At 36.5% G+C, this 25,635-nt stretch overlaps 1 protein-coding gene across 1 annotated transcript; it reads left to right on the top strand.

Moving 5' to 3' along the window:
• Positions 1 to 649: 649 nt before the first annotated feature.
• Positions 650 to 24,299, top strand: cwf19l2 (CWF19 like cell cycle control factor 2). Its single transcript, XM_065280416.1, has 18 exons — positions 650 to 778; positions 3,113 to 3,223; positions 4,718 to 4,843; positions 4,928 to 5,038; positions 5,526 to 5,645; positions 8,816 to 8,909; positions 9,416 to 9,531; positions 13,150 to 13,679; positions 13,762 to 13,867; positions 13,975 to 14,061; positions 14,937 to 15,065; positions 15,780 to 15,917; positions 21,033 to 21,245; positions 21,393 to 21,509; positions 21,834 to 21,989; positions 22,080 to 22,160; positions 22,246 to 22,347; positions 23,899 to 24,299. The coding sequence occupies exons 1-18, from the start codon at positions 686 to 688 to the stop codon at positions 24,037 to 24,039; spliced, it is 2,571 nt and encodes an 856-aa protein (XP_065136488.1). The 5' UTR covers positions 650 to 685; the 3' UTR covers positions 24,040 to 24,299.
• Positions 24,300 to 25,635: the final 1,336 nt, after the last annotated feature.

Here is a 25,635-nt window from a genome sequence, read left to right as displayed (position 1 = left end):
TTTTCAGGATTATGTTTACAAGGTTATGTGTGTGTGTACTGGAGTGATAAAAACTTTCGGGACATCTCATCCCCAGTGTCTGTGTGCAAAGAAGGACAGCTTTCACCCCAGGAAGAGTCAAAACATTGCTTCGAAATTATCTTCCTACATAATCATTTACATTCTTATTTTAAATGAAAATACAGCAAAGCTGATATTTCATCTGTTTGCACATAGCAGGAAACGATAAAGCATAATGAATGTATAGTAAACCACAGCTTATTGGGGCTGTTATATAAAAAAAAAATATCTGGCCAAAAATATGTTTTAATATAAACTAAATACAATTTGTAGAAAGTAAAGCTTAATTAAATATATTTGTTTCTTTTTAATCTTCACATATCAAAATTTTTCAAAATGTACAAATTTCTAATTCTACAACCCATACAGCAAAAAATATATTTTATAAGTTTATCAAAGTATGAATACAATAGTGCATTTTATAAAGTATATTTTTGCATGTAGATATATTTGATTTTAAACCTGTCATTTTCTTCTACCCTAACGTCCTGACATTTCAGTACTGTATTCAGTTTCTAGGTCCTCAAGCGCCACCCGCAGGAATACAAGCGATTAACATTACGACACCTGTAGGCGCGGTACGGTAAGTGTTCGCGACAGTCGAGAGCGCGTTTGCGGTAGCATCATGGAAGCAAATGGTGTGAGTTTTGAGAGCGCAAACAGCATTAAATCAAGAAAAGAGTCCAAAAGGGAAGCAAGAGAACAAGTACTACAACAGGTAACGCATACATCACAGTAAATTAACATCTAATGTTGGGTTAAATCAGAACAAAACCAAATGAGCTGATAGACGGCCGGTTGTTTGTGTGGACAGATCTCTCTTGTTGACAGGCATTCATATTAAACACTTGAGTTACTTAGTTTATTCTTATCTTTTAGAAAAAAAAAATGCAATTAAATCAGTGGTTTTGTGTCGGAACCCATGAGTTTCAGCTATTCATTTAGTTTTTTGTGCTATTCATAGAGTTACAGTCATCGAATGTAGCTGTATAACTATGTACGCTGGATGATCTATGTACAAAAACATGATACCAAAGGGGATTTATCTAAAAATGCAAAGATATCACTGATAATATGGTTTGCTCCTGTATGATAAATTTCTTTCTGCGGAAAGGATTAAAATGTAATACAATGTGTTAATCATCCCCAGTAATCTGGAACTTGCTAAATATGGATTAGTTCACCTGGATGATATATTGTTTATTACAAGAAAATAATAAGCTTATTCTGTTGTATGTAAACAGTGAACATAGCCTTTTTGTGTCGCTGTATGATGTGCAGATTTGTGTGTCGTTCGTCTGCCGCTGGGCGGCGCTGTTTGTGTGCTGTGTGAACGATGTCTTTACTAGGCACTTTGTTAAATTAATTCAAATTCATCCTTATGTCATCCCTGATGCATATAACCTACTTTATTTGTTTAAACACAAATAATTATATATAAAAAAAGATATTCTTAATTACTAAACAAAATACAGGTTTGAAAGGTTGAGAACATCTAACCTCTTATATCACCTCTAGGGATGCGCCGATACCACTTTTTTGGAATACGAGTACGAGTACGAGTACTTGCATTTCAGTACTTGCCGATACCGATACCGAGTACTTAATAAAAAAACATGATTTAAATTTACAGGTAACAGCTTTAGTCATATAATTTAACAAAAAAACAAGAGACTAGTTTTCCAGTTTGTTGTAAACTCTGCCTCTTTGGACAACACAAGAGGCATTAACCCCTTACACGCCGCTCAAACATAGACATTTCTCAGACCGTGGTATCGATCCCTGGTATCGGGGGACTTTTAACGAGTACGAGTACTTTAGAAAATGTGGTATCGAGGCCGATACCCGATACCAGTATCGGTATCGATGCATCCCTAATCACCTCAAACAGTATTTACATTCATGTGTTCATTTAATGCAAGCTAGTAAGTTTTTACTTACTAGATATACATGTTTTCACTCTTTTAGCACTAAACATTTTGAATGTTTTATCCTGCTTTTTATTTGGGCAAAAGAAAATCACCCATTTTCTATTGTTCTACTGCAAAAGCAAAAAATATTGAGATGTAAATTGGTTATTGCCAAAATGTCAAAAAATATTTAAATATTATGGGTTTATCTCATGATGCATTTACTGGTCAATTTAGCTTAAAAAGAATGTTAAGGTTGTTTAACGACAGATTACAATTGTGACAACTTACCATATCAGCTTTTATGAACCTATGATAGTTTAATGGTGCTTTTGTGTAATTCATAAATCCTAAAAGTCTATTATAAATTAATGCTAATTAATCGCAGACTCCAATCTTCTTCATTTGTGTTCCACTAAAGGTGGAAAGTCACATGTAGTGTACAGGGAAATAAACACAGCTTTCTCCTGATAACAGCCCACCTCGTCCGCATTTGATGTATTTTCTGTCCTGTATGATGAACTTCTTTGTAGTTGAGTTTATTACAGCAGTGTAAATCAGAATGTTGCTTGTTTTGCGGTTCCTCTCTGATGTCTTGCCTGTTTGTCTGTTTCCTGTTTGTCAGGACGGTATGACATTGATTTGTCATGATTTCAGTGTATATAGTGTGCGATGTGCGTCTCTTTGTGTGTTATCTCTGTAGCACCTGTGTTAGGTTTTCTCTGTGCACACAGACACTGGGATTGAAATGACCCAACAGTCTTTATCACTCAAGTACACACACAACATAATCCTGATTTGCACATCTGTATGCTGACATTTATTTGACACATTTCTAACATTATTTTACTTATTACATAAAGCTATAGAATGCTTAATTCTGATTGGTCAGTGGCGAGGCGGCATATCAAGGTTTGCTTTTCCCAGGTAACATCCACCTAAATCTGGCTCATCTGGGTACTATGATATAGATGATATAGAGCTATATCACACTCCAACTCGAGCGATATTGCTTAAATATGTCCATAAATGTTAAATTATTTTCCTTTATTATCATATAAATAATATAATTTACTATATAAATAATGTTGTCTTGCTCACATCAAACTCTTATTTCAACAAATTTGCGTTTCTTCCTGTAGGCTAAGCAAAAGTATGAGGAAGAGGAGAGGAGGCGAGCGGAGAGGAAGGCCAGGGGTGAGGACACATGGATGCTGCCGGAGGTCGACCTGCGCCTGGAGCAGATAGGAGAGGTCAGAGATCACTATAAAAACAATGAAAACAAATTTGACTGTATTAAATGTTCCTGAAAGTTTGGTTTGTGCACGTTGTTTTAAAAAAAAAATTAATAAATTATTTCTATTTATAGGATGTGTACATTAATAATATTAAATAGTTTATATCAGGTAAAGTAAGGTAAAGCTAATGACAGGTCCTTGAGGGTTTAAGTTATGTAAAAGTTATACAGGTCAGTCACGTGTGTCCGAGAGGATTTTGCATTTGTTTGTTGCTTATTTATGACCCTGCCTTTGTAAACCCAGCTAAAGTCATTTTTTGTGTTTTCTTGTTGTCTGCATAAAAATAACCTTGATATCTTTAACTCATTCGCCGTCAGCCTTTTTTGAAAAGTTGCCCGCCAGCATTTTTGTAATTTTCACAAAAGTTTCCAAAAAAAACTTCCAGGAAAATGTTCTTCTAGAAATATATAAACATACAAATATATCAAATGAAAGAACATATCCTCTGCTTTCAAACAAACACAACAGGAAAAACTGTTTCATCCTATCTATTTTTTTTCTCTGCTTATAAACTCTAAAATATTGGTATTTTTCTTAAAAAATTAAAAATTGGCAAAAAAGCTGAAATAATTGCATTCTTGTAAAGGAATTTTGTTAGAGATCAGATTCAGAACGATTATCAAAACATAAAAATTTTTAAAAATTGTTTGCTTCAATTTTTAACAAATTAGGGCATCTGTAATACCGCCATCTAGTGGATAATCGCGGTATTACAGATAACCATCGTTTAACCATCATGGTGCATTCTCACCAGCCGCGGTAGAGGCTGCAAAAATGCGCTACTCGTGCATAGTTGGACGCTTGAACATTCGCGCGTGAAAGCCGCGCTTGAAATTCTAGTAATTCGCGTCATGGGATGGGGTTCTGCGACTCCGCTGAGACTCCGCTCGCTTCCTGTAATCACGTCACTAATATTGTTTAACGCGGCCACCGAAGTTTAGATTTTTCAACTTGCGCGTTTCCCGCGGCAACACTCAATTCATGCGGAATGCGTCGCACGCAGGATGCTTTATCGCGTCTTTGCATTGACTTAACATGTAAATCACTTGCGCTTTTGTTCCATCTACCGCGTCTGGTGTAAACCTTGCATCAGAAACACGTTTTTTTAAATGCAAATGTTTTCTCTTAAATGACGAGATATCTCGTCAATGGCAGGGAAAGAGTTAATATGGACTGAGTAAGATCATTTTGAAATCAGACTTTGATGCTCCTAATGTCATTATTACATTATGAGACTTTAAATCGGAATTGAACAGACAGGGTCACATGTTGTTGTTTTTTTCTTAATATGATTATTTTGTCTTATTCAGAATGATGTCACATTATAAAGTTAATTTAATGTATAGTGGATGATGTCACGTGTCGTCTTAACCTACACATTATCAGATGTGCATCATTCCCAGACGTATTTCTTCGTTTGTGACATATGTTGTGTTTTTTCACACACAGGAGCACTCAGTGAAAAACAAGAAAAAGAAAAAAGAAAAGAAAGCCAAAAAGAGTAAGAAAGAAAAGAAAAAGAAGGCTAAGAAAGAGAAAAGAGAACCGGGAGATGGATCTTCTGACAGTTCTCAGGTATGGGTCTGTTTCATGTATGTGTGTGTTTGTGAGGAGGACATCTGTGCGATTTACCTCACGTTGATCTTTGGTTATTTTCAGGACTCTGGAGAGGAGTGGGTGGAAGCTCCGCCCCAATCAGGAGGAGGAGGAGACAAACCGTGGAAGGTGGAGCCTGAGGCCACACCCACTGTCTCAACAAGTACTAATCAAGTAAAGATGCTCGGCTACTATCGATGTGTGTGTGTGTGTGGCAATATCAGATTGTCTGGACATATAGAAAGCCCTCAGATATCCTAATTTTACATTGTGCAGCATGTTTACTAAAAACACAAGAGACACGCAGAGAGAGATGGAGAGAAACCACTGGATGATAACGATAACTTTATGCTAATTCGCTTCAATGGCATTAACTAATATTGCATATTATGTCCTTGCATGCGCATGCACTTGTTCAAATAGATTCAAATAGATTTGATTGGCTGTTAATGGTTTAAAGTTCATCAGTTTGGAAAAAAATCACCCAGGAAGTTATCTCAATGATATTGTTTATTGTATCTTTATCGATAAAGTTTTAGGGAACTTATTTGTTTGATGGTTTATACTCGGCAAACAAACTTGTGATTTGTCACACATCAGTTTTGTTGTAGTCGTACAATTGTTTGTTTTTCATGACGGCTGTCTGTTTGAACTTTCCCAGAGAGACGACTGGATGACGTTTGACTTTCTGGCTATGAAGACGACCTCTGTGGCAGAGAGACGTGCACAGAAAGAAGCAGAGAAAGAGGCTGAAAGACAGAAAGCGCAGGCCATCGAGCAGGTATATTTGTCTAACACAACACATATTGTATTCAAGGCAATTTCACACTCGCAGCTTTTGGAGTCCATGAGATTGAAATTTTTGCTTGCATGAAAGCTGTTTTAGGGGTACAGGTTTTTGCAATGCTTATATTTTTCACCTGCTGTCTCTGATGTCACAGCTCAGGTTATTTGCTACACTTCAAAATTGGTTGCAGTTGTGTATCGATGCCACATATACACTGCAAAAAACGACTTTCTTACTTAGTATTTGTGTCTTGTTTTTAGTACAAAAATCAAAATTTCTTAAATCAAGATGTCTTTTCTTGATGAGCAAAATTACCTAAGAAAATAAGTCTAGTTTTTGGACAAAAAACATACAATTTAAGTGAATCTGTGCTTAAAACAAGCAAAACAAATGTTTTTACTTAACTCATTCCCTGCCAGCCTTTATTTTTTAAGTTAGCCGCCACCATTGTTTTGTGATTTTCACAAAAGTTTCACAAAATGCCTTCCAGGAAAATTTTCTTCTAAAAATATATAAACATAAAAAAGAACAGACCCTCCACTTTCAAACAAACAATAAACAAGCAAAACTGGAAAAACGGTTTCATCCTATCTATAATTTTTTCCCTGCTTATAAACTCTTAAATATGGGTATTTCTCTTTAAAATATTTATTTTTAGCAAAAAGCTGAAATAATTGAATTTTTTTTGAAGGAATTTTGTTAGAGATCAGATTCAGAACAATGATTTAAAACATGCACAGAGTGTAAAATTTATAAATGATTTTTTGCTTCAGTTTTTTGTATAAATTGGGCCATCTAGTGGACAATTGAGATATTACAGATAACCATTAAAACTCATCAGGAACACGTTTTTTCATGCTATTGTTTTCTCTTAAATTGTATATTATTTTGTCTAAAATTATTATTTTTTTGATATTTCTACTGAAAACCAGACAAAAATACTACTAAGAAAGAAAGTCATCTTTTGCAGTGTAAAATATTGATACGAAGTAGGTTTATTGTGGCTACGCATTTCTGCCAAAGCATGCAAAAATACTGTCTGCTTTTGCGTGACAATGTGATGCAACAACAAAGTTTGTGTATGTTGCCAGACACTAGCTGCGTTTTCGTTACCTTTCAAATTGCGCAAATTAACATTGCGATTGAAAATACGGCTAAAGGAAACACATACATTTCGCAAAAACTCCCATATCGCATAAAATGTATATGCTCGCATGAGGTGGTTTTTCAGGCAGCTGCAATGGAAACTGCTTTTTTTCCGCTTTTTCAGGTCAACTGATGTATGTAAATGACATAAATATTATTTAAAAAATGATGCGGTATGTACTAAAACCTCTCATACATGTTTTCTCCCAAGTATAACAGGCTTTCCTCGCCAATAATGTTTGGATAACACTCGTACATCTCCTTTTATTGAAAATAGCGTCCCTTTGAGAAACTCCTCATACGTTCCCACCAGTGTTGGGGAAAGTTACTTTTAAAAGTAATGCATTACAATATTAAGTTACTCCCCAAAAAAGAAACTAATTGCGTTACTTAGTTACTTTCCATGGAAAGTAATGCTTACGTTACTTTTAAGTTACTTTTGCGTTACTTTTCCTGACTTAGCTGAGGCTTTATCTCTTTCAGGCCTTGCAGGTGATTTTTTGATCGCAAAAATGCCAAGCTCTGGCCTGCCATCTCCGTTTCTGACTCAAACTGTTCCCGCTCAGGCGCACAAAGTGCGTAATTCTACGTTAATATCTTCAGTTTAATTCAGTACATTATTTTATTTTTAAACTGAATTAATTAACTCTTTCCCCGCCATTGACGAAATATCTCGTCAATTAAGAGAAAACGCTTCCCCGCCAATGACGAGATTTTCCGTCTTTCCGCAATACCGCTATTATCCACCAGGTGGCGCCCTTCCGCAACTTTTTAATACCGGAAGTATTGCCCTATGGCAAGCTGCTGCATGTCCGTGTCTGTTTTAAAGATCGCTCTGAATGGGATCTCTATGAAAAGTCCGTCACAAAAATGGAATTATTTTTGCTTTTTGCTCAAAATATTGTGTTTTTGCAAAAACCTACCCATATTCAAAAGCTGATTGCAAAAGAACCACTAAAGGTAGGATGAAACGGTTTTTTTTTGTTTGAAAGCAGAGGGTCTGTTCTTTCATTTGGTATATTGTATGTTTATTTATTTAAAGAAGAACATTTTCTGGAAGGCATTAAACTTTGGTGAAAATCATGAAAAACGCTGGCGCTGGCTGGCAACTTTTTTTAAAAACGCTGGCGGTGAAAGAGTTAAACTGAAAAGTAACTCGCATTACTTTTTAAAAAAAGCAAATATTAATGTGTACATTTATAAAGTAATGCATTACTTTACTCTTTACTTCAGAAAAGTTATATTACTACGTAATGCGCGAGTTACCCCCAACACTGGTTGCCACTCCCAAGTATAAGAGGCTTTCCTTGCCAATGGCTCTCATTCACTAATATTTGCATACCTTTTTTGGATTTATACACACACTTTTCACGAATGCTGCCTAATTCACAACACGTGCCTACGCACATAAATTTGTTCTTACACTTGTTCTTACGTTGGTGAATTTGGTGTGTTTTACATGAGAGGCCGCATGAATTAAACCCAATGTTTGGATGACATTTCTTTGTCTCCTTCGGCAAAATAATGGCTGTAATTAACCAACTTAGGAAAACTATGTTTTAGTCGCATATCGGTTAATGGAAAAGCTGTCATTTTTTATTGGCATTTAGAAAATGTTTTGTGCAAATCTGTAATGAAAACACAGCTACTGTTTTAACGTTGATAAATCGATCAATATACCCCTGAATCAAATCGAAACCATACCGTGTTTTTTAAAAGGTATCGGCAAACACAGCAACGCTTGCTGAGAGAATCAATATATCATATATTGTCCGATTTACACCCCTTGTTGTGACATCACTTGCTATTTAAACAGTTCTTCTGTTTGACTCAAGCGTTTTTATTACAGCACTAAATCCTTAAGCAATAATCAAATCTCAGCAGATGACAGCATGCGTCTCTCTCCTGTATTATAGCAATCAAAACAATTCATATAGCCACAGTCGTGAGACCTTTAGGATAACATTTGTTGCTTATTTAGTGTGTTGGTAATGTAAAATGTGTGTGTTTTCTCTCAGGCTGGTCTTCACAAGTTGGAGTTGAACCCTTACTGGAAGGACGGAGGAAGCGGTCTGCCCCCACAGGACACCGCTGCTACTGCAGCTAAAAAAGGTAAACGCCGGGAGCAGGTGCGATGATCTGACCCATTCACACCGTCTGAGGTTATTTTGATGTCACCATCTGCACACAATCTCGGTTAGATCCCACACAACAGTGACCTTTGACTTGACATTATTTCACACGACAACATCAACACGGGTCATGAACACCCTTTGGCACTATCCTACGGAGTTATTTTAAATGCAAGTACATGAAAACTAGGGCAGTGTTGTACACTTATCCTCGGTCTGATGCACTCAAAAATGCAAGATTTTTTTTTTAAATCACAAGCTTGAATCTGATAGGTCTTCATGTTGTTTGTCAAGGTGCCATTAGATATGATGGTAATATTTTTAAGTAGTTCAATATTTTGTTTCCCTGCATCACATTACGGATGATTCAAATAAAAAATGGGTTATGAACGGGATTTTAAGCTGACAGGGCACTCAGAGCTGTGCACATGCTGAGCACAAAATATTCAGCTCACAGATGTTTTCTAAAGATTTGCTCTCTTTCAGCTGGAGTGGTGAATGATGGAGGGGTGAGCTGGCTCAGGAAGTCCTATCAGAGGATGAAAGAGCAGGCAGACAGGGAACAGCGCAGCCTGGAGAGCGTGGTGTCAGAGAGATACGGGGTGAGCACACACGCACACACACACACTGTTTGGTTTCCTCTGATCTTTTCATTCGTAGATCAGAGTGTATGTACACAGTATGTTTGTATACACTGCTATAACACCGTTCTCTGCAGGATTTTATTTTAATTTACATTTTGCATTTACGCATTTGAGAGATGCTTGTATCCTAAGTGCTTTAGGTTTTTTTTTACAAAACAACATTTTCAGCCGAACCTTATAGGGCATACGCACCAAACACAAATTCAATGATTTGCATGAGTAGATTACATACAAAGTCAATGCAAAGACACAAGTAGACTTGAACTTGCATGAAGTGATGCGAATGACGCAAATTGGACGGTGCGATTGCTGCGAAAAACAAGCACTATTCGCCTCAAATGGATCTTCGCGCAAGTTGAAAATATTCAAGCAAAAATTTGAATGAGACGAAGTTAAATCCCCCGAGTAATTTAGAGCGAGGAACAGGGTGCTTTTAGAGTCCGGCCGATATTAGGCATTTTCCAAACTATCGGTATCGGCATTCATAATGGCCGATAAATGAATATAAAAAAAAGGATGAAACAGCCTTCAACCATGTCATGAGTGTTGCCGTTGTATAGTGTGTCCACCAGAGGGCACTCTACAACCTTTCTGTTGGCAACACTCGTGTATAACGCGAGAGTCGGGCAGAGAGAACAGCGGTTAAGTGAGTTCATGGTGAGTTGGTCACAAGACAATAAAAAAAACAAGTTTCTTTTTAAAATGCATTATCATATTATTTTAGTTAAAACTCATAAATAACTACAAATAACTAATGTTAGGGAAATCTGTTAATGCTTTGTTGTAAAAAAAAAAAAAAAAAAAAATCGTCCGATATATCGGAATATCGGATTTTAAACAAACATTTGTATCAGTATCGGCCTTCAAAATCCTTTATCGGTCGGGCTCTACATGCTTTGCGTTTGGTGTGTAAGCAGCATTAGCCAGTTCTTATGCGGCCTGGCTGTTCGTTTATACGCAACTAGGAAATTACTCAAATTTCGTCCTCCAAACATTTCCGAAAGAAAAAAAACGATGATGAAGTGCACAGCTTTCAGTAATAGTTTTCTAGCTCTACATTTTTCAGATAAAAAAACTGTTAAATTTGATTCTGTTGCAAAATACTACATGAAGAATATTTATTATTTATTCGAATTTTTATCAAGTTTTTGGGTGTTACTTTCAAAAACATTTATTTTATTGGTTTGTAGTCTAACTCAGATTCATTAAATGAAAGAAACAAAAAAGTCTAATATTAGTCATTTTTGGCTTTTGGTTTTTGGCCAAGTGCATCAAGAATGTTTGGTATCGGTTTCAGGTCAGAATTATCATTTTGGCGAATTACTAACGACAACAACTTTTTGGCTCCTGAAAGCGCAAACTTTTAGAAACAGGTTTCAAGTGAAAGAATTGTCAATTTTCTGTGTAAACTACAAAAATGTAAATCTATGATAACGGTGACATCATGTCCGTTGGTTAATTCATTGTACCATATTTTCCTGACTATAAGTCACACTTTTTTCATAGTTTGGCTGGTCCTACGACTTATAGTCAGGCGCCACTTGGATGTCAGTATGAATTAATTTTGACATATATGAACCAAGACACAATATTACCGTCTACAGCCGCGAGTGGTCGTGATATGTTGCTCCTGTATTTATGTAATTCAATGGATTAAGTGATGTGGGATGACGTGCCTGTGAAGTTAATGCTCATTGAGTCCGTTTACATGCACAGAATAAGCGGATAACTATCAAAAATCTGCTTATTACAGAAAACTGTTTTCATGCGTTTACATGCAAATCAATAAGCCGGCTATGCAGACAAATGCGTTTACACGGGACTTGAAGACTTATCAGTTTTCTCGCAGGCAGTGACGTCACCACCTATAGTACATAATAGTCGATCAAAAAGTCAACTGTCATATCTGTCTTAAGCTGTACTGTTGTATCTCTCCTCGTGTCTGCAGAACGTGTAAATGTAACATAAGCTTCTATTTTCACAGTTTCTCTGCCAACTGCTTTAGTCGAGCGGAGACTTTTATGCGTTACTTTGCGCTTACTTCCGCGTGTGACGTTTATCTTTCATACGCGGAGACATGCGCACATGGAGAAAACCGTGAGAAAGCGGGTTAAGGTGTTTACATGCCACGCGAAATCGGCGTAATGAGCAAAAAACTACCTGTGCCGATCGGTTTTTGCTTACGCCATTTATAAGCTTTCCCCGATTAAAGAAAACAGTTTTACGCGTTTACATGACCCCACGTATTATCAGTTTATTAAGCATAATCGGCGTAAGACTGTGCATGTAAACGCACTCATTGGCTTGTTCTGTTCATTTAGCCCATTCGGCCTTCCAGGTACGTTCAGTATGCTATTGTGTATCGTGTAAATAACTGATAATGTTACGTTAACGTGCTGAAACCTATTCAGCCTGCTGTTCTGTCTGCTATTGTTTAGTTGAATAACTTGCCTTTCCAGATTAAATGTCTGTTCTCCAGCTTGGATTTTGTGAGGAAAAAAAATTCTAATGCGACGTGTAGTGCATCGCGACTTAAATATGTTTTTTTTTGTCTTCATGACACATTTTTGATTGATGCGACTTATACTCTAGAACGACTTAGTCCAGAAAATACAGTATACGCATGCACAAGTATAACCAAAACAACAACAGTGCCTACTCCACTGAGTTTGTGGTGCTCAAGATACTGAGTTTATTAACCCTTTTTTGGCAAAGTTTACACATTTTTACTTGTTTATAGTCCAGGGTCCCTTGTAGTAATAAACCAACCTCATCGTCTGTCTAAACAAAACTACTCGATGCTTTTGCCTTCTTGATTGTTTGTATTTATCGCTTTGTAGAAGAATGCATATGTGGGCAGGCATGAAGTATTTCTTTACAAAGTAACATTGCCATCTACTGGCCTGGCACGCATATAGCAGTGTTTTTAGTGGTTTTCGCAGATCTGTTTAAACGTGAATCTTTTTAACAACGTTGTGGTGTGAAATTTTTCAAAAACGCAAAGGAATAAAGTGTTTTACTACATCGATGTTGTGTGAATGTAGCCTTGCATTGCACTTAAACTGTACATTGTTTATCAGTATATGTGATCCCTGGGAACGAAATGAGTTTTGTATATTTTCAATGATTTTGTTTAACGAGTGTTGCCTTTTTAAATGCACGTTATAAACGACTCTGACTCATAATGATTTTAGATTGATAAGGACTTCCTACTGACCAAATGCTGTAGTACACGCACAAACTGTGCATGATACACAGAATCACAGCCTTGCGATTTAGAATCAATTTCAGGCGGTTTTAGACGATTTCAGACACAGTTAATCATCAACTTCTTTTACCTTTCTTGCAACTTATTTATATATTTTGTTCATAATTCAGTTAGACTTGATCACACCAAAACTCTGCTACAGATGTGTGCACAAACTTAAAAACATGCTAGTCTTGGTGTACATGGACATTTCTTCTGTTTTATATGTTTTAATCTTTGCTTTTAGTTTGCATTTGAAACAAGAGGTGCTGGATGTGAGACACCTGAGGTTTAATGATTTTTGTGTGTGTGTTTAAATTTCTCTGTAGTCTATGCAAGAGTTTCAAAAGCGACTGCAGGAAGCAGAAGAGGCGGCTTACGGAGAGAGACGAGATGAAAGGAGGGGCGACCAAAATGAGGGCAGAGAGCGATGGAGAAGAGACAACAGAGACGAGGAGAGGCCGAGGTGGAGGAAAGATGACCGAGAGGAGAGATGGAGAGAGAGATCTCCACGTGCTGAGAGAGACCGAGACCGCAGCAGAGATCACAGTCGGGAGAGAGAGAGGAAACACTTCTCTGACCAATCTACCAGTCTTAAGGCCAAGTTCCTCAAACCCTCAGGCAATGATGAGGACACGAGCACAAGGGCGGAGTTTAAGAGGGGAGGAGCGATGAGCTCTACTTCCAATCAGAGTGCAAGATTCAAGAAACCCATTGATGATGACAGTGGTGTTGTGGCTGCCTGGAGGAAGAGCAGCGCTGTGCGGGACTCAAAGGAGACACTAACCTCACAAATAAACACGGATAATAGCGCCGCCCTGCTGGAGGAGAGCAAAACCACAATTGCAGCAGAGAGCAGGTCAGTGTGATGGTGGTGGCTTATAACTTTAAAATGTGAGATTTTTGTTCGCTAAACCTGACGGGGTGTGTTCATTTTTTAGTTCAGAGAGTGAGGAAGAGGAGGAGGAGGTGGAGGTAGTCCTGACGGAGGAGGAGATGAATAAACTCGGAGCCAAACTGGTCAAGGCAGAAATCATGGGTAACACGGTGAGCCTTCCTAGACAGCCTTTTTGGGCATTTTAGATGCATTCACACTTTAATCTAGATTAATCTACATCTAGATTCATTAATCAGTGTTCCTTGTGCAATTTTAGGCCCTGGTAGAAAAACTGAAAGCTGAACTGGACGCTGCCCGTCGAGCAAAGGAGAACAGAGCTAAAAGGATAGAGCAGACTGGACAGGTAACAGTCGTAACTGTGGTAAAATCACAGCAGATTGTTGTTTGTTACCGTTTTAAAGTTTGCGGGTATGTACATTGCACATATTTTTTATAGGGATGCATAACAATTAATCGCGATTAATCTATAGCAGAATAAAAGTTTTTGTATATATAAATGCACACACATGCATGTAAATATTTAAGAAATGTTTTAGATATACATATAAATACTTAATATATAAATGTATATCTTTTCTTAAAATTAGGGCTGGGAAAAGATTAATCGCGATTAATCACATACAAATAAAAGTAATTTTTTTGCATAATATGTGTGTGTACTGTGTGTAATTATTGTGTATATTTAACCACACACACATACATATATTCATGTCAGATTTTTTTTATTTATATATAAAAAAAAATTATTTATATATAATATAGAATATATAAAAATATAAATAAATATATATTCACATGTAAATGTTTATTAAATACATACATCAATGTGTGTGTATTTATATGTACATAATAATTACACACAGCACACGCTCGTATATTATGCCAAAAATCACTTTTATTTATTAATCGCAATTAATCTTTTCCCAGCCCTAGTTCATGCATGTGTGCATATTAATATATATATATATATATATATATATATATATATATATATATATATATATATATATATATATATATATATATATATATATATATATATATATATATATATATATATATATATATATATATATATAAATTATTAATACACAGTTCACACTCAAATATGATGTAAACAAAAACGTATATTCTGCTATAGATTAATCGTGATTAATCGTTATGCATCCCTAATTTGTTATGGTCATTTGATTTATAGTTTGGTCTTCCTGTTTTCAGCCGTCTTCGCAACCAAATGCAGATAAGGAAGTGTTGCTGTTTAGAACCGACCAATCAGGACGAGCGTGGCCGGTCAATGCCCCGACGCAACCTCAGGAGCCGAGAGGAGGAAGAAGAAAGAGAAAAGCTGTGAGAATCACACACACATGATAATTCACAGACCGAAACACTTTGGCGGGATTTTAAGTCATTTCGGATTTTGACATTTAAGATGATCATTCAGATCTGGATCCATTTTGTGATTTAAAAAGACTTGCTGTGTTTTAAACATTTGTGCAAAACGTTAGCGTTATTTTCTAAATGTCGATAAAAACTATTGCGTAATAATGCCGTTTCCATTAACCAATGCTTCTAAAACATAATTTTGTGGTCTGGTGATAAGTCGTTGCAAAAATTATGGCGACAGGTGTGTGACTTCATACGGCGCCACGCAGACTGACATGCGGATAACATCAAAATACAGCCAGAGCAACTCGAAAGCAAACAGCGCCATGTTTAAGGAATTATCTTGTGATTTTTACGCACATCAAGTGACCTGTAAATGCGATAAAAAAAAAACAATTTTCATTGCACTTTTGTGATAGATTTGTGTTTCGAATTGCCTTAAAAATCACCTCATCCTAGCATACATTTTTTGTTATAGTTTATGCGAAATTAGGTGCATTTTCAATTTTCGCTATTTTTCATTTTCGCTATGGAAATTCCTCATGTTTGATGTAACTTTATACCAATATAGTTGAGTACCATTACATTTCTGTCTCATAAGCATTTGATAGCTTGACAAGTTGCAGTTTAGGATCGCCAATTTACAAGTTATTTATAAATGTGTGTGTGCATGTTTAGATCCAGACGCACCAGGAGGGAGAACGTGTACGTTATTTTGATGATGACGATGGTGTGGATCTGCGTGAGATGGTCAGACGAGAGAAGATGAGCACTGCTGAAGATCAGAACGCTCTCTACTCGCGGATGGCTGGGAAGGTGAGCGTCAATGCCCGTGCACATTCATCACACACCAGAGATTCAATGAATATCAAAGTCGTGCCGCTAGGCGGCCACATTTGCAACGCCTCTGGGCAGTTATGCAAGACACAAGTCCTTTAATGATTAATGATTGGTTCTTTTAACTGCAAGGCAGACTTCCATATTAAGCATCCCTTTATTCATAGTAATAGCAGTGCTCAATCTTGTTATATATCCAATATCTTTGATGAATAACGGCGTGTGTACTCGTATGTCATTTACTTATGTAAGTCTTAAAGGTACAGCAGCAAGAACAGCCTGTCTTTTCCCAGCCCTAATTTATATCACTGTTCTTGAAACCCTGTATTTTCATGATAATAATGAATAAGTATAGTGATTATGTTTGACGACTCAATGATTTATGTTATAAATGACTAGGGATTCACCGATACCGATACTGGGTATCGGCCTCGGTACCACATTTTCAAAAGTACTCGTACTCGTTAAAAGTCCCCCGATACCTGGAATCGATACCACGGTCTGAGAAATGTCTATGTTTGAGCGGCGTGAAAGGGGTTAATGCCTCTTGTGATGTCCAAAGAGGCAGAGTTCACAACAAACTGGAAAACTAGTCCTTTGATTTTTTTTTGTTAAATTATATGACTAAAGCTGTTACCTGTAAATTGAAATCATGTTTTTATTAAGTACTCGGTATCGGTATCGGCAAGTACTGAAATGCAAGTACTCGTACTCGTATTCCAAAAAAGTGGTATCGGTGCATCCCTATAAATGACTCAAACTAACAGTGATTTCAGATCGATAAGGACTTACTGATCAAAAGCCATCGTACATGAAATAGCTGTGAATATTATCGATTGTGCAACTTAGAATAGTTATCAACCACGTATTATAAGTGTACATTGGCATTTTTCGTCCCATCCCTACTATTTAGTACGCGAGAAGCAGTAGACGTGGTGAGTAGTATGTCCGAATTCATAGTCTTCCAAAAACAGTCGGCGAAAGTACCCGGATGACCTACTACTTCCCGGAAGATCCTGAAGTGTTCATTCAGTGGACCGCTTACTATCCCGTGAGCACCCGGGAGAGGAGTTATCCAACAAAGAAGACGACGGAGGGGCGTTGTTTTATTAAAAATTGTCCACTAGCAGTAACCCAGCTCTATTCAAATGCAAATACATATATTAAAGGCGCTCTAAGCAAATTGAAGCGTTTTAGACCATAAAACATTTTTTGTTACATACCGGAAACATCTCCTCACTATCTGCTTGCTGCCTGTCCGCTGATCAAACTGTAAAAAAACGCGATCTCTGTAGACAGCCCAGGCTTCACAAACGGCAATATCAACAAGTGGCCAAACCTAGCATCACAAAACAAAACAAAGTATTCCAGCCAATAAACGACAAAAAGGATTTGGGGGTGGGGGTTGGGCGCGTTCATGAAAGCACGGAAGGGAGGGGGAGGAGTTAGCTACGCTCCGATTGTTTGAAAACAGTTTCAAACGTCAACAATAACTAACGTCTCGCAGATTCGCTTAGAGAGCCTTTAAACAGCTGTCCCTTGTGGTTTAATTGCGCTAGTTTAGCATCATTACAGTTAACGACTAACTTGTTGTTAGAGCTGTCAAGATTATGAAATTTGGTTAATTGTCCAATATATTGTGATGATTTTGACGATTTAATTCTATTTATTATTATATATTCTCATAATTTTTTAGTTTTTTTCATGAAATTATTTTACACATTGTTGTGATTTTTTTTTTTTTGCAAGGTTTACCTGTCAGTAAATATTAATACACATAACGCATATTTAAAAGTAATTATTTAATGAATATATCTTTCAAAAATTATTCGTAAGAAATAAACACAATAAGTGTCTAAAAAAATATCTGAAATATAACTGAAAATAACTTTTTCCGCCAAAGTTCAGATTTTTCAACTCGCAAGTGTCCCGCGGCAATGCTCAATTCGCGCGAACGAGGCGATATCGCGTCTGCCGCGCTAAACGACTCATTCACCTCGCGATACCTCCAGATGCACGTCAACGCGTCTTTAAATTGACTTAACATTGAAATCAATCGCGCTTGACGCCTCTACCATGGCTGGTGTGAACGCAGCATTACAGATCCTTAAGAATAGCATCCTTTACTTCCCTAAAATTGAAATGGCTGTTTTAGCAAATGTATGTTTTACCTGCCAGTTCATACTGCTTAAAGTTTTGCAGAATTTTTTTAAAATGCTGTTTTATTCAACCGTATTGAATAGCTTTGCAATGTATCGCGTTATGCTGTCAGTAAAGGAGTGCCATTTGCTACGCTCTCATTTATACAGGCGCTGCAGCTCCCCCTTGTGTTTTTAGAGAGATGTGCAATCATTGTGGTGATCTGAAATCATCACAATGAGGTCAAACAATCGCGATGAGATTATTATTTAATTATTATGACAGCCCTACTTGTTGTTATGGTGACTTATGTCATGTGATGTATCAACATGCGTCCGAATTCATTCATACTATTCATATTCATACTATATATTTTAACGGTCTATGAGTAGATACTTCATCTAATTCAGTACCTACTGTCACAGTATTCGATTTCGGACGCAGCCATGTTGTTGGATTGTTGTTTGAACGAAAACTTTGTTTTTATGTCTGTCCTAGGTTTAACCATGTCTTAACCAATGTGAAGCACTTTGGGTAACAGCTATTGTATTATATGTGCTATACAAATAATGGAGAAAAGAATTTCAGTATGTCCCTGAACCACAAAAACACAAAAGCCTGTAGGGTTTATATTATTTCAGTTATTTTTTATCGTAAGACCGACTGAGAGCAACAGATGGTAGTTGTGAGACTGCAGCATTTGTGTCGTCAATCTGTCAAACTCTCTCTCTTTCTCTCTCTTTCCCTCTTCATCTTTGCTGTTTTTCTGGTTAAAACAGAGCAGGGCTACTAAACACTAAACTAAGACGTCACGGTTGCCATAGAGATAAGAAATAAAAGTGACAAACATTTACACATTTTGGGTTTCTCTCTTTCTATCTCTCTTTGTGCTACATTACCATGGCATAGCAACTAAAAATGCACATAAATAATATATTTATTTAACCAATTTCATCAACAGTATGTGTGTGGTAATGTTAGGGTGTTTATGATTTCATTGCTTTAATGAGATATTTTAATATAACAAGTACTCTGGCCAATCAGCATCCAGGACCAAAATGCTATCGTTTTATAATGTGTGTTAAATGTCACGCACAGCCGCCAGAAGACGAATGGTTTTGGTTACACAGCAGTCTGGATCTGTCGAGTTTTATTTGGATTTCTGCTGGACATGGTAACCAGCTGTGTCGGGAATAAATTGAGAATTTAGAGCACATTGTGATTTAGGTCAAACTCTCAAGTACTCGTAACAATCTCTCTCTCTCTCTCTCTCGATTGCTCTCGTTCTCACTCTTACCCCAGCTTCTCTCCATCTGTCAATCAAACATGGCAGTGTGAGGAGACACCTCCCACACAGATCACCCGTTGCTACGGATACATTGCATCTTTGTCTGCAGTCGTACTGCTCTCACGCCGCAAAATGTCTCTCGCTCTTTGTTTGTGTGTCTGAAAAAAATGAAAACTCTCCGTTATCGTAATCTCTGCGGCTTGGTCCCATCTGCTACCGTTTTCTGGATTCGTATAATGACCCGCAGTTCTGGATGTAATCAGCAATGATTCTGCACCTGACCCCTATCAGATCACCTGACCACGGCCAACCAATCGTATCGCTCGACCCATACGGCTCACGCCACCCAATTATCTAACAGGTCCACAGCAGGTCACCTGACCCCTACTTTGCAGTCACATCACTAGATCTCTAGTCCAAGTTGAATCTAGGACTGCATACAGATTAATCGCGATTAATCACTTACAAAATAAAAGTTTGTGTTTGCATAATATATGTGTCTGAGTGTGTACTGTGTGTGTATATATTATGTATAAATAACTACACACATACATGTATTAAATTAAGAAAAATGTTATTTAGGTATATTTATATTTATAAATATATAAAAATATACAGATAAATGTTTCTTAAATACAAACATTATTGTAATAATTATTTTGTATGCGATTAATCACAATTAATCTTTTGACAGCCCTACTTATTATATTTATTAATTAATCACATGCACATAATTATTATACATTGTACACACATACATATATATGATGTAAACAAAATCTTTTATTCTGCAAACAATAAGTCATGATTAATCGTTATGTAGTCTTGGTTGGATCACATGATCCCTAACACCCTATTAGATCACCTGACTGCAGCCACCCAGTTGGACCACCATACCCATTGGCTAATCACATAACTGCTTCTCCTGCCAGAGTATATGCATGCTTTCCGATAGGGATGCACCGATACCACTTTTTTGGAATACGAGTACTTGCATTTCAGTACTTACCGATACCGAGTACTTAATAAAAAACATGATTTAAATTTACAGGTAACAGCTTTAGTCATATAATTTAACAAAAAACAAAGGACTAGTTTTCTAGTTTGTTGTAAACTCTGCCTCTTTGGACAACACAAGAGGCATTAACCCCTTACATGCCGCCCAAACATAGACATTTCTCAGACCGTGGTATCGATTCCTGGTATCGAGAGACTTTTAACGAGTACTTGTCGAGTAAATGTGGTATCGAGGCCGATACCAGTATCGGTATCGGTGCATCCCTACTTTCCGATTTAAATGGTACATCCAAGGGCTGTCAAATATTAATCACGATTAATCGCATACAAAATAAAAGTTTGTGTGTGCATAATATATTTGTGTGTGTAATTATTATGTGTATATATAAATTCACTCGTATAATTACACAAAATAATTACACAGTGCACACACATATAATATGCAAAAACAAACATTTATTTTGTATGCGATTAATCGCGATTAATATTTTGATAGGCCTAGTCAAAGAGGCTTAAAAATAAGATATATTTCTGTCAAATTCAGAATGAAGTTTGCTTTTACTGATGAAGCGAAGGATTTATGCTATTGTGTGTAAACAAAGTGTTTTTGTAATGTAAATAAATGCGTGTTTTGTCTGTCTTGCACTCAGTTGATGGGAAAAACCGATGATGATAACTACACGCTAGATGATATGTTTGTGTCGAGTGCGGCCCAGAAGGAACATGCGGGTCGAGATGAGGAGAGGCAGAGGAATAAAGCCGTGCAGGAGACACGCCGCTTAGCCGGGCGCATGGAGAAGTGCCCGCATTGTTTCGACAGCCCTGAACTACCCAAACATCTCATCGTTGCAGTTGGAGCCAAGGCACGATATTTTATTTCTTTCAGTGTCTGATGTCACACATATGGTTGTGTTAATATGCTTACATTGACCCTGTGTTGTATCTGTCCTTTTAATCCACACACTGAACGCTGATCTCTTATGTGCGAGTATGTCTTTCCTGTCTCACAGGTGTACTTGTGCCTACCAAACGGCGTGTCTCTCACTGAAGGTCACTGTCTGATCGTCCCTGTCCAACATCACACAGCGGCCACAAGTTTGGATGAAGACGTATGGAATGAAATACAGGTACACACACAAGCATATTTTATATATATATATATAGACCGCTAGGCTTGCAAAATTTTGGGAATTTGTATGGGAATATATGGGAATTAATGGGAATTTGGAACTGGAAATTTGAAAAAAGTTGCTGATAACAGGAAACTGTACAAATTATTTCTTAAATTATTTCTGAAGGATTTTTGATCAAATAATTTATATAAATTTCCCTACATTTCCAAATAATTCCCATAAATTTCCTCCAAGTTTCCATTTTGGGTTATTATCGGAAATTTACCGGAACTTTCCGCCCCTTTGCAACCTCAACATTCTCTTGGAAAACTCTTGCAGACGTTTCGTCGGGCTCTGGTCCGGGTGTTTGAGGCTCAAGATTTGGACTGTGTGTTTTTTGAGACCCACATGAACCCGAAGAGACATTTTCACATGGTGTACGAGTGCGTGCCCCTGCCCAAAGAGCTCGGAGACATGGCACCTATTTACTTTAAGGTACCGCACGCAGATCTACAGCCAAACCTTTACAACATCACTGTATAAATGTGACGCTCACTAATATATCATGTGTTTGTGTGCGTTTAGAAAGCCATCATGGAATCCGATGAGGAGTGGGCCATGAACAAGAAAGTTGTGGATCTGTCATCTAAAGACGTCAGACGAGCTGTAAGTCCTTCTGTTAGTTTTATTTATTTTCCCGCATATTCACTTTTTCGGTTTCTGAAGGTGATCCTTGTCCATGTTTTTGCAGGTTCCACGAGGTCTTCCCTACTTCGCCGTGGATTTCGGATTGCAAGGTGGCTTTGCTCACGTCATTGAGAACGAGCAGAAATTTCCACACTATTTTGGCAAAGTAAGTCTGTGATACGCGTGTAGAGCTGGAAATAATCTGTATTAGGGCTGCAACAACTAATCAATAAAAATCAATGATGAAATTCATTGTCAACAAATTTCATGATAGATTAGTTGATCTGTGACATCATATGCTCCCGCACCACCATTGGACAGTGCGGATTTAATTATAAAGGAGAAGCATAAGTCATTAATAATTAAAGCCAGGCACTGTTTCTTTATACAACGTAAGCTGCACGTTTATCAGGCGCTTCAAAAAGCTTGGTTCAAGACAGCGTTGCCAGGTCCTCTGCCTTTCAGGCTACTTTTTAACGGTTTGTTTTTGCAGGTTAATGTTTTTCTGTGGGTTAGCGATGGAAGGATTCGGTTCATTAGTTGTTGGTATTTGGGCTGTGAACAGTCATTGGGACAATTTTTGAATGCCCATTGGGTTGGTTTTGTTAAGCGGATCTGGCGACCCTTACAGGACAATGACGGAAGCAAAAATGCAAACTAATGGCGCATTCACACGGGGCGTCAGCGTTAACGCTTCCCATTCACTTTTAATGGGTGATGTCATGTGTTGCCGAACTGAATTGTGGATCCATCGGCGCCGCATCAGTGCCGTTGCTCGCGGCAGAAGTTGAACATTTCTCAACTTTTCAAGCGGCAACGTGTGCGTCAGCCAATCAGATCGCCTTATGCAAATAACCTAGGCAGAGCCAGCCAATTACGTTTATGGAAGAACGGAGCATGTGTAGCGGCCACTGTGATTGGCTGTTGGCCATGCTTCAGACAAGTCTTCCGTTAAGCGTTAACACTTATGCCCCGTGTGAATGTACCATAACGCTGGTTAATAAAGGTTGATTTAAATTTAATATAAGTGAGTTTGTATTTGTATCTGAAAATCAAAGTTCAATAAAAAAATCAAAGAAATCCAGGTTTTTATCACTGTAACAATGCATGCATATTACTTTTATTTTGTAATTGTTTATTTATTTTGATAATAATGAATAATGTTAATACTCATCAAGATCTAATGTTAAAGATTAAAATGAGTTTATTAATCTCTGGCAACGTTTCCTCAGCACATCCCTGAAGATTCAACTCATTTGGTTTATTTATATTTTGACATTTAAAGATGTTTTACTATTTACAAGCTGCACAAACTTTTTATTTACTATTTATTTACTTTTAAAAGTAAACATCTATATTTAAATTCCATAATTTAGTGCCGTTTTAAGCTATAATAAGTGGAGAATTTATTTGAGGAAATATTTAGGTTTTTATTCGATTAGTCAATTAATCTAAAAAAAAATGCTTGGTTAATCGATTGATTATTCATTTATTTGTTTATTTATCTAACAAGGGAAGTCCCGTTGTGATTATGAAAATAATCATTTGTTGCAGCCCCAATCTGTATAATGCTATAGCCTGTTAAGGTTGGCTGCGTATCACCCAGTTTTATTCGTTCTTTGTCTTTGTTTTGTGCTTTTATAATTACGTTTACAATTATCGATCGTATTAACGATAACGATAGACATAAATCTCTCCATTGTTCTTTCTCCTTCAGGAAATTCTGGGTGGAATGCTCGACCTCGAGCCAAGACGATGGAGAAAACCGATACGTGAAAATTTTGACGACCAGCGGAAGAAGGTTCTCGCGTTCGCTCAGTGGTGGAAACCGTTCGATTGTACGAAGACCGACAGCTAGCCAATCACACGGTGTGATTTTACCATACTGATGCGTTCTGAAATCTGATTGGACACTTATAAAGAGGTTCTCAGGTCTCCGTTGTTATTTAAGTGACCCATAAACGTTTAGTATTTCATCGGCCATGTATACATCTATAGAAACATAAACAAAACAAATCTAGTGACTAAACTAAAAGGTTTTGCTTCAGTTTTTTACTCAGTTGAAATGGAAATGTTGTAAAGTGCTTTTTTATTAAAAATTAATAATGGACAAATTCATCTTTATGACTGTCTGTAGTTTTCTCTAATGTACAGTATGTAAAGTTTATCCCTGCTATTGTAAATCAATAAGTGTTTTCAAGCGCATTTTAAACAGAACAAATAATAGTCAATTTATCGGTGAAGGTTTACAATCTGTGATTTTAGAGTAAACAAGATTATTGTAAATTAATGTTTTGTGTTTTTACTGTTCAAGAATACAGCAATGCTCCTCACATCCGTTATGCTACATCAGTAAATAAAATAAAATATACCTTAAAATGATTAGTGGTTTATGCCAGCTAACTAGTTTTGCTGCTGAAACTCAGGGTTAGTAACATTCTGCTTCAAATGTTTCACATAGTTTGTACAACAACAGGCACGATTGATACTGAATTCATTGTGTGTATTATTGAACAGAGATGTGCTGTTATCATTAGTCGCATGTTTTTTGATCATCAACACAATGATTTTACCTTGAGTTTTGAAAGCCTTTGTTATTAATCTATTCATACTGCATACTTTATACTTCATCATGGTATTTAAAAGGATAGTTTACCCAAAAATGAAAACTTTATCATTATTTACTCACCCTCCCCATAGGGCAAAAAAAATTCTAGGGTTGTCAAAAGATTAATCGCGATTTATCGCATACAAAATAAAAGTTTTTTTTGCATAATATATATGTGTGCACTGTGTGTAATTATTTTGTATATATAAACACACACACACACGCATGCATGTATGTTAATACATATAGAAATATTTACATGTATATATGTATTTATTTAGATTTTGATATATTTTATATTATATATAAATAAAAATATATACATAAATAAATAAAAAAATCTTAAATATATACATGTAGGTGTGTATTTTTATATATATATATATATATATATATATATATATATATATATATATATATATATATATTAGGGCTGGGAAAAGATTAATTGCGATTAATCACAAACAAAAGAAAAGTTATTTTTTGCATAATATATGTGTGTGTACTGTGTGTAATTATTGTGTATATTTAACCACACGCACATACATATATTCATGTCAGATTTTTTTCATTTATATATAATTTTTTTTAAATTATATATAATATAGAATATATAAAAATATAAATATATATACACATGTAAATGTTTCTTAAATACATACATGAATGTGTGTGTATTTATATGTACATCATAATTACACACAGCACACAATCATATATTATGCCAAAAATCACTTTTATTTTGTATGCGATTAATCGCGATTAATCTTTTCCCAGCCCTAATATATATACATAATACATATACACAATACACACACACATACATTATGCAAACATAAACTTTTA

The sequence above is a fragment of the Paramisgurnus dabryanus genome, chromosome 8, assembly GCF_030506205.2.
Source record: "Paramisgurnus dabryanus chromosome 8, PD_genome_1.1, whole genome shotgun sequence".
NCBI classification, from domain to species: domain Eukaryota; kingdom Metazoa; phylum Chordata; class Actinopteri; order Cypriniformes; family Cobitidae; genus Paramisgurnus; species Paramisgurnus dabryanus.
Note: the sequence above shows the minus strand (reverse complement) of the source record. Positions and strands in the feature narration are given on the sequence as shown.